The sequence below is a fragment of the Oncorhynchus masou genome, unplaced genomic scaffold (assembly GCF_036934945.1).
Source record: "Oncorhynchus masou masou isolate Uvic2021 unplaced genomic scaffold, UVic_Omas_1.1 unplaced_scaffold_1172, whole genome shotgun sequence".
In the NCBI taxonomy this organism is placed as follows: domain Eukaryota; kingdom Metazoa; phylum Chordata; class Actinopteri; order Salmoniformes; family Salmonidae; genus Oncorhynchus; species Oncorhynchus masou.
Genome location: NW_027016842.1, coordinates 96801 through 107500, shown reverse-complemented (window position 1 = coordinate 107500; position 10700 = coordinate 96801). Strand labels below are relative to the sequence as shown.

The following is a 10700-nucleotide window of genomic DNA, read 5'->3' as shown; positions in this document are numbered from 1 at the left end:
TATATTATATACTATATAATATATAGGATGACTGTAGACTATAATATATATATAACAAATATTGCACACAGACCTACTTCTTTACAGGCCACATGATAACACAATCATTTTGGGAAAATTGTTTATTTAAGTTAATTTCCACAACAATCTATTTCAAACAACTAAATATGGTTTAAAGATGATTTGACAGATTGTTTGAAAGGATTTTACAGTCCTGTGATGTCGAGGGCTACAGTAGACGACAATATGTTGACCTAACAGCTAACACAGACTAACGCAGATGCCATGCAATAAGGTAGTATCATTTTATAGGTGTTACAGAAGCAATGAGCTGGGCACCCTGCTGTATTACGGCATATTAAAGACATTGCTTTTGTTTTGCTGTAACGTCATGTTTCAGGAACATTTTAAATGTTTTGATGCACGTTCATCTCACGTCTCGACAGACGCAGTCACAAATGCAACATTTGATATTTCATTACCTAATCTAAAAAATATTGTGTTCCCAAGGGCATGACGTAGTATAGTGTGTATATATAGTCCATCAAATGGTTTGCTTAAGGAAATCAATCAATCAATCATTAACATGGATTACATTCATTAACTGTAGTCAAAATCACCCAGTCACAACCAGAAACAGCTAATCTAGAGTGAAGGCACTTCACGCAATTATTAAGAAGCAGGTGTTATTGGTCGCAATCAAAAAGTGCCGAACATTCACATTTCACAAGGATCAAGATATCACCAAAATGCTCCACCCTCTAATATTGCTGATACCGTGGCCCGCCTATCTACACAAATACCTTGTCTGACTAAACTGTAGGAAATGGCCGTCTCAAATGACACACTATTCCCAATATAGTCCACCACTTTTGACCCAGAGCCCTGGCCAAATGTAGTGGACTATATAGAGTCTAACCTTGACCTGTAATTGTGGGACCCCCTGTGTTTGACTGTGGCCTGGCCTGGGTCTGTTCCTGGTGTTATGCTACCTTAGTGAGCCGTAGGTCTCCAAAGACTCGCAGGGCGGTGAGAGAGGACAGTGGCGGAGACAGACGATGGGTGAAGCCACACAGGGGCTGGCCATCCACCAGGATGACGGAACTGCTGGTGTTCACAAACTATCTCCATCTGGGGGGGGGCATGGATAGAGAGACAGACAGAGACTGAGAGACAGAGAGTGAGACTGCTGACAGAGAGAGAGACTGAGACAGAGAGAGACAGAGAGACAGCTGGAGTGAGACAGACTGACTGACAGACAGACAGACCTGACAGACAGACAGACAGACAGACAGACAGACAGACAGACAGACAGACAGACCGAGACTGACAGACAGACTGAGACAGTGTATGATGCTGGCCTGTAATGAAGAGCTTGGGCAGGGTCAAAGCAGGAATAAACATAATCAGTTACGTGTAGGAGTGTTGGAATAATAAACTGTGTTTGACTGCTATTGGATGTGCAGGTATACATATATCAGTGAAGGACTGTCTATAACTGTAGGCCTATCTAATATTGTAGGATGACTGTAGGCCTATCTAATATTATAGGATGACTGTAGACCTATCTAATATTGTAGGATGACTGTAGACCTATCTAATATTGTAGGATGACTGTAGACCTATCTAATATTGTAGGATGACTGTAGGCCTATCTAATATTATAGGATGACTGTAGGCCTATCTAATATTATAGGATGACTGTAGGCCTATCTAATATTGTAGGATGACTGTAGACCTATCTAATATTGTAGGATGACTGTAGACCTATCTAATATTGTAGGATGACTGTAGACCTATCTAATATTGTAGGATGACTGTAGACCTATCTAATATTGTAGGATGACTGTAGACCTATCTAATATTGTAGGATGACTGTAGACCTATCTAATATTGTAGGATGACTGTAGACCTATCTAATATTGTAGGATGACTGTAGGCCTATCTAATATTGTAGGATGACTGTAGGCCTGTGTATCTAATATTGTAGGATGACTGTGGCCTGTGTCTAATATTGGCCTGGATGACTGTAGGCCTGTGTTTGACTGACTGGCCTGTGTTGACTGCTGGCCTGTGTTTGACTGCTGGCCTGTGTTTGACTGCTGGCCTGTGTATTAACTGCTACTGTAGGCCTGTGTATGACTGCTGTGTATGACTTGGCCTGTGTTTGACTGCTGGCCTGTGTTTGACTGCTGGCCTGTGTATTGACTGACTGGCCTGTGTATTAAACTGACTGCTGGCCTGTGTTTGACTGCTGGCCTGTGTTTGACTGCTGGCCTGTGTTTGACTGCTGGCCTGTGTTTGACTGCTGGCCTGTGTTTGACTGCTGGCCTGTGTTTGACTATCTGGCCTGTGTTTGACTATCTGGCCTGTGTTTGACATATCTGGCCTGTGTTTGACTGCTGGCCTGTGTATGACATATCTAGGCCTGTGTTTAACTGCTGGCCTGTGTGTGTATGACTGCTGGCCTGTGTATTAAACTGCTGGCCTGTGTATTAAACAGCTGACATATCTAGGCCTGTGTTTGACATATCTGGCCTGTGTTTGACATGCTGGCCTGTGTTTAAACAGCTGACATATCTGGCCTGTGTTTGACTGACATGGCCTGTGTTTGACTGACATATCTAGGCCTGTGTTTGAACAGCTGACCTGTGTATGATGCTGGCCTGTGTTTGACTGCTGGCCTGTGTATATCTGGCCTGTGTTTAAACAGCTGCTGGCCTGTGTTTGACTGACATATCTAGGCCTGTGTTTAAACAGCTCCCAGACATATCTAGGCCTGTGTATTAAACAGCTCCCAGACATATCTAGGCCTGTGTTTTAAACAGCTCCCAGACATATCTGGCCTGTGTTTGACTGACATATCTAGGCCTGTGTATGAAACTGACATATCTAGGCCTGTGTTTGACTCCCAGACATGGCCTGTGTTTGACATATGTGTTTGACTAGGCCTGTGTTTGACTGACATATCTAGGCCTGTGTTTCTAGGCCTGTGTATTAAACAGCTCCCAGACATATCTAGGCCTGTGTTTTAAACTGACATATCTAGGCCTGTGTATTAAACAGACATATCTAGGCCTGTGTTTTAAACAGCTCCCAGACATATCTGGCCTGTGTATTAAACAGCTCTGTGTTTGACATATCTAGGCCTGTGTTTAAACAGCTGACATATCTAGGCCTGTGTATTAATGTAGGCTGACATGTATGACTGCTGGCCTGTGTTTGACTGCTGGCCTGTGTACATATCTAGGCCTGTGTATTAAACAGCTCCCAGACATATCAAGGCCTGTGTATTAAACAGCTCCCAGACATATCTAGGCCTGTGTATTAAACAGCTCCCAGACATATCTAGGCCTGTGTTTTAAACAGCTCCCAGACATATCTAGGCCTGTGTATTAAACAGCTCCCAGACATATCTAGGCCTGTGTATTAAACAGCTCCCAGACATATCTAGGCCTGTGCATTAAACAGCTCCCAGACATATCTAGGCCTGTGTATTAAACAGCTCCCAGACATATCTAGGCCTGTGCATTAAACAGCTCCCAGACATATCTAGGCCTGTGTATTAAACAGCTCCCAGACATATCTAGGCCTGTGTATTAAACAGCTCCCAGACATATCTAGGCCTGTGTATTAAACAGCTCCCAGACATATCTAGGCCTGTGTTTTAACGTATGTATGATTGTAGAACTATATTCCTAAATGTACCGTCCCTATGAGTGTAGTAGGCTTTATACCTTGAAGGGCTCCCCAGCAGCAAAGGGGAAGAATGACAAGGTGTTCTCTGATGTCCCCCAGTTCCCAGCCAGACGGGCGTTCCTCTGCACTGCTTTAGCCAGGAAGTTGACCTTTACCTGCAAACCCACGTCTCCCTCAAAGTCCTCTTCAACTGGATCACTGGACAGGGACACCACCATGCTAGGCAGAATTAACAGTGGTGCAGATGTAGAATTCAGGCAAACAATCTAAACATTGTTGATTTAAAGACCCAGTCAAAAACCATTCTGTCAAAACACGTGATATTCCTGTGTTATATATATTTATTACCCACACTATGAGGTTGTCAAATAACACTGTGAAATTGTGAAAATGATATATATAAATATAAATATATATAATATATATATATATATATATATATATATATATATATATATATATATATATATATATATATATATATGATGCTGTTTAAATGTAAGAGCTGTTTCAACCTGTTTTGTTGGGATGGAGTTTTGGCCTTGCCTGGTGACATCACCACAGTAAATTAGTTAATAGACCAATAAGAAAGAGAGTTCCAAACCTCTCTGCCAATAACAGCTAGTTTTCAGTTTTTCCCTCCCCACTCAGGCCACTCCCAGACAGTCCAAGCTAAATTATTGCTTGAGAAATGGCTCTTTTCAAAGAAAACAATCACAGTAAGGTACTTAATTGTTAACCACAAATTATTTGATGTTGACAATAAAAAACAGCAAAGAAAAGGCAGCTACAGAGAGATACAACAGTGACATCGTCTGTCTATTTGACATTACCACAAGCTGTGAGTACAGTACCAGGCTACCGTAATCAGATAGGGCTGAATCATTTACAGAGGAAAGTATTTCAGGGCAGGCCACAAAGGATCAAAACACTATAGTGACTTTAAAATACAAACATTAGAACTGAGATTGTTTTATGTTCTTCGTCATCCACTCCAATCCCATAGATAAATAGGGGATAAATGATCTTATCTCCGCACAGAGCTCCTAGCAGAGAGGTCAGCTCACCGAACACTTCATGGGTTCTGACATTTTTCCCACGTATTGAATTAAACAATACATTAGTCAATTAGAAAAATATTCCAGACGACAAAGAGAGTGAAGAAAGATGTGAAGAAAGAGAGTTAAAATCCTGTTGCTAAACCAGAAAGCTCAAAAGCTTTACATGGAATTATATTCTACAATTTGCACTCTTAGATATTTATTTTCTCTTGCAGTATTCTGAAATTGCCCAGAGCTATAGGATCTCGATATAGCAGTATCTTCAATCCCTCCTGATCTCAACTCAACTACACGTTGTGATGCGCTGCACAATCCTCCCATTGTCTCTGTGCCTGCCTTAGCGGTGGACTTGCAAATGTCAAACGCAGACGCTCCATTCATTCACCCATGTCACACTCAGATTTAAAACGGTAAATTAAACAATTCATTTCCTTGGGCTACAGAAGAGACATTGAAAGCAGGTGTCTGTTTACCAACCTCTGAGGCTTCTTGTTAACAATACCCATGACAACCAGTCTCATCGTGGGCCGCAGTCCACCTTTTATTGTCCCGACATATTCCTCCTGAAACATAGTGGCTGGAAATAAGGCTACATGCAACATATACATCATATTATTCTTAGATATCACCACATTGGTTAGCTGAATGACAGCCGCCGTTGACAATACATTATTTCTTTATCGATTAGAAGGGGGGGTATTTGAAATAAGTGAAATAGCTGAACAGATTTTCAGAATTCTAAGAATGCTCCAGGCGAACTTTAGCACTACACAACAGGCTACAATTCAGTAGGCACTATTACTGCTACCAATTATTCCATTCGGGTAGATGGATTTCATTCTTATTCAATATAATGTAATTATGTGAATAAGAAAAAAACAGTTGCATTCAGTTGTTTTGTGATAACCTAATAATCTCATTTGAAAAATCACGAAATGACAATATACGTCAATCTAAAATTAAAGTGTAACCAAAGCAACAGGGAAAACCAGACAAGGTTACTTACATTTTCTTTCTTGTTGTCCTTTTCTGCCATTCCCCTTCTCCTTTCTTTCAATGTGTGATATCTGCACCGGGTGGTGTTGGGAGCGTGATGCCAAGAGGAGCTCGAGATACTGTAGTAGAGCTGGCAAACCCCGCCTTCCGCTCGTTGTCATAGCGACAGGCTCCTGATAAAAAAAAGTGGCACTGAATGATGGTTATCAAATATTAATGTGATGAGGGTGCACGATCACACTTATCAAGTGTGAGACCCTTTCATTCCAATAGGGTATTTAAAACAAATTTTAAAATAATGCTGTTCACTCATAACATAAAATAACTCCCAAAATAGGAGATTTACCCAACCTGGCAACCATTATAATAAAATAATTGTTTCTCAGATTTGAGTAAGCTTAGATTAATGGTGAATATATACCTTGCACAACATTAATAGCCTATAGTATGATAAAGAAACTCAAGTCTGATGATGATATTTCTAATGGTTGCCAGTTTGGTTTGGGAAAAACTCCCCCTGCCCATACCCAATTCTTTAAGTTTAAGAAAAGGCCTAGCCTACTATTAGCCAATATTGGACAATATATAACACATTTGTATGGCCACTCGGGCCATAGAGCTAGATAGAGGACTCTAGTGCCCAAAAGCCTGTTTTAGCATGGGCAGAGCCATTGAGGACTTTCACCATTTTGAAGTAGTCAACTGGGTGGGACACTAGAGATAAGTAGAGGACCCATCTTTATACCTGTGCCATTATAGCGTCTGTGACAGCATGGGCAGCTCCATTGAGGCTACAGCCCACGGGAATACCCACCCAGGTGACAACTTTGACTACTTTAAAATGGTGGGAAAATGTCCGAAACCCTCAATTGCACTGCCCATGCTAAAATGGCCAGCAGCGTTGCAGTTCTTGACACAAAACAGTGCGCCTGCTGCCTGGCACCTGCTACCATACTCCGTTCAAAGGCACTTAAATATTTTGTCTTGCCCATTCACCCTCTGAATGGCACACACACTATCCATGTCTCAATTCTCTCAAGGTTTAAAAAATATTATTTAACCTGTCTCCTCCCCTTCATCTACGCTGATTGAAGTGGATTTAACAAGTGACATCAATAAGGAATCATACTTTTCACCTGGTCAGTCTGTTATGGAAAGAGCAGGTGTTCTTAATGTTTTGTACATGGCGCTTGGTCGTCACTAATTACCACAGCTACAAAGTCATAATTATGGGTAAACGATGTATGTTTCTACAATTATTTTCTTAACATCTGATGTTAAACCTAACCACACTGCTAACCTTATGCCTAACCTTAAATGAAGAACAAAAAGCTATATCGTTTTTGTTTACATTTTTTTTAATCGATATAGCCACAATGATACGATGTCAATATAATGATGGCCTGAGCTCACCGAAAGGCGAGCTTGTGTGTCATTTGTTTTACAATGCACTGTTTCAAAACATAATGACATATCCGAAGGCGGCAGGGCGGGTTATACGCGTTGACGCCACGCTCAACTACAACGTCTCTATTTTAGCGTGTTATCGCTGGCGCTGTAGTCACCCAAAACAAAACGCTTATTTGATTTGTACAATGTAGCTAACATCGTACATGTTAAATTAGACCAATTCACCCACTTATGGTAACACAACATCACTATCAACAAAAAATAATTGGACATATGGACTATCCTGCAAGCGTACAGCCACTACTCTAAACCTGTACCAAATACGAAACTATGTGGCTGTACTGTCTTTGTTAGAAAGGCGACACCCCAGATGATCCATAAAAAAAAATCAGATTGTCGAGTAGCGACTCGAACAATGATGGAAAAGGCAGGCAGAAGGGGGCAAGATCAGGTGGGACCATTCTAGCCAATGAGAGGGCAGATAAGCGTGTAAACAGAAGGCACGTAGGGGTTCCCACTATTTACCCCAGCCACAATGTCAACAATGGCTAAATCGTACAAAATGTATGGGGGGGGGGTGCTTTTTGGTTTTATTTTAAGGTTAGGGTTAGGCATAAGGTTATCAGTGCGGATAAAGGTGGGTTTAATATCACATTTTAGAAATGGGGGGGTTGACGATTTTGTGGCTGTGTTAACTAGTCACGGCCTAGCCCAATATTGGACTAAAGGAGCCTAAAACGTCACCGTACAACAGTGGCGGTTGGTGCCATTTAAGATTAGGGAGGACGATTATTATGACCTATTAATAATGGGTTTATCTCTATAGCAGCATATCGGATGGCTGTCATTCATATTCCATTCACCCGGCTCAATGTAACATCAATAGGTTTTTGGCTACTACATAAAATGTTCACTATACCCATCATGAGGTTGCTACAACCTAGCCTGCGAATGGAAGTTTATAATGTTCGAGATACAAATTGGCATCATCAAGATGACAGATAGTGACCCATTCAATAACTCCTTGCACACTGAGGAGGCAGGGTAGCCTAGTGGTTAGAGAGTTGGACTAGTAACCGCAAGGTTGCAAGTTCAAACCCCTGAACTGACAAGGTACAAATCTGTTGTTCTGCCTGAGCAGGCAGTTAACCCACTGTTCCTAGGCCGTCATTGAAAATAAGAATTTGTTCTGAACTGACTTGCCTAGTAAAATAAATAAAAACTCTTGCCTGCATCTAGCTGATCTAGGGTGTAATCATTAGTCCAACAGTTGCAAACAAGAGTTTCTATTGGACAGGTATGTTTATCCACGTTTTGTTCTGCTTCCTTCCATTTATGAAACTTTTTAACAGAATTGTCGGAATGAATACATCCCTAATCATCCACACAGTTCACTTTAATAGCAGTCTCGTTTCACCTTTTCCCTTGGCTTGTGGACAGAAACAAACTTTCAAAGCCAAGCCTTCATACCATGACCGCTACACACAGCCTACATCATTGTCACCATATTAGCTAACGTCAGTTCATGCTGCAAGAGCTCTGATAGGTTGGAGGACGTCCACTGGAAGTCATCATAATTACTGTGTAAGTCTATGAAAGGGAGTGAGAAAAATGAGTCTCCTAAGTTTTCTGTTGAAGTCAATGTACCAACGGGAGGATGGAAACCAACTGTCCTCTGGCTACACCATGGCACTGCCCCAGAGAGTGTTGTTGAGGCTACTATAGACCTTTATTGTGTGTTTTAGTCAATTATTTGGTTATGTGAATATACAGTACCAGTCAAAAGTTTGGACACACCTACTCATTCAAGTTTAGAATGAATAGTGAAGACATCAACAATATGAAATAACACATATGGAATCATGTAGTAACCAAAAATGTGTTAAACAAATCACAATATATTTTATATTCTTCAAAGTAGCCACCTTGATGAGAGCGTTGCACACTCTTCTCATTTATTCCTGTTATCAATCAAGGTGAGACTGACCATGGAAAAGGCGCAGGAGAAACAGGAGAGCTACTGGAGCAGAATCAAGAAGGGGACCAAGTGCTACAACATCGATCTCAATCTCCTCATTCAAAGACTCAATCATGGACACTCTTACTGACAGTTGTGGCTGCTTTGTGTGATGTATTGTTGTCTCTACCTTCTTGCCCTTTGTGCTGTTGTCTGTGCCCAATAATGTTTGTACCATGTTGTGTTGCTACCATGTTGTTGTCATGTTGTGTTGCTACCATGCTGTGTTGTCATGTGTTGCTGCCTTGTTGTCTTCGGTCTCTCTTGTCGTGATGTGTGTTTTGTCCTATATTTATATTTGATTTATATATTTATTTTTAATCCCAGCCAGGGACCCTCCCTATCTCTGGGACGACAGAGTGACAAATCAGAGCAAGATTACTGAATGTAAGTACATGATTTACCTTCAGAGGTGAATGTATCAAACCAGTTGCCGTGATAAAAGTATCTTGTTGTTGTGCACTGTGTTTTAATAGCTACTGTAAACTGGACACTGCAGTTAGATTAACAATAATTTAAGCTTTCTGCCCGAAAAAGACATGTCTATGTCCCGGAATTGGCCGTTGTTTACAACGTCATTCTTGTCCCATTATCGCATGTTGAGCAACAACTGTTCTGGTTTAGGGACACCGATTTCCATAGATGTTGAAGAAGACGAGGGAGGATGTATCAAATCCTATGAGTATCTGTGTTTTTTTTTTTTTAATCGCAAGAGTGGATTTCAGATGTCTGCCCGTCTTTGACGTGTTACAGTCAACTGATTATCAGCTTGACCTGCCACTCGCTGTCCCCAAGGAGCTATTTCCTAGCCTGAAATACAGGCCTGTTTTGGGCTAACATTTCACTCCTTGTACTTCCGTGTCATTTGTTTGGCATTTACAAGGAGTGAAATGTTTAAATGAAAAGTAATCTCCGCACACTGAGGATAAATGCACCATTTTGAATTTATTTAGGCTGACGACCAAAAACTCAAGATGAATGACCCTTATGGCCATGTTGGAAGCCCAGAGGGCTACTGTCTGTCTTATAGTGGCCATGTTGGAAGCCCAGAGGGCTACTGTCTGTCTTATAGTGGCCATGTTGGAAGCCCAGAGGGCTACTGTCTGTCTTATAGTGGCCATGTTGGAAGCCCAGAGGGCTACTGTCTGTCTTATAGTGGCCATGTTGGAAGCCCAGAGGGCTACTGTCTGTCTTATAGTGGCCATGTTGGAAGCCCAGAGGGCTACTGTCTGTCTTATAGTGGCCATGTTGGAAGCCCAGAGGGCTACTGTCTGTCTTATAGTGGCCATGTTGGAAGCCCAGAGGGCTACTGTCTGTCTTATAGTGGCCATGTTGGAAGCCCAGAGGGCTACTGTCTGTCTTATAGTGGCCATGTTGGAAGACCAGAGGGCTACTGTCTGTCTTATAGTGGCCATGTTGGAAGACCAGAGGGCTACTGTCTGTCTTATAGTGGCCATGTTGGAAGCCCAGAGGGCTACTGTCTGTCTTATAGTGGCCATGTTGGAAGCCCAGAGGGC

The 10700-nt window shown here is 41.7% G+C and overlaps 2 protein-coding genes across 2 annotated transcripts in view; both read right to left on the bottom strand.

Moving 5' to 3' along the window:
• Positions 1-970: 970 nt before the first annotated feature.
• si:ch211-10a23.2 (Galectin-related protein A-like) lies at positions 971-5915 on the bottom strand. Its single transcript, XM_064965050.1, is given in 5 exon segments — positions 971-1097; positions 1099-1131; positions 3738-3918; positions 5238-5323; positions 5767-5915. Coding segments are annotated over 5 exon segments (444 nt in total). The 5' UTR covers positions 5797-5915; the 3' UTR covers positions 971-983.
• A 2389-nt stretch (positions 5916-8304) lies between these two features.
• LOC135539231 (arginase-2, mitochondrial-like) overlaps positions 8305-10700 on the bottom strand; it is a 73839-nt gene continuing 71443 nt past the window's right edge. Inside the window, exon 9 of the mRNA XM_064965051.1 lies at positions 8305-8369. The gene's annotated coding sequence lies outside the window, so the exon portion shown is untranslated. The remainder of the gene's footprint in view (positions 8370-10700) is intronic.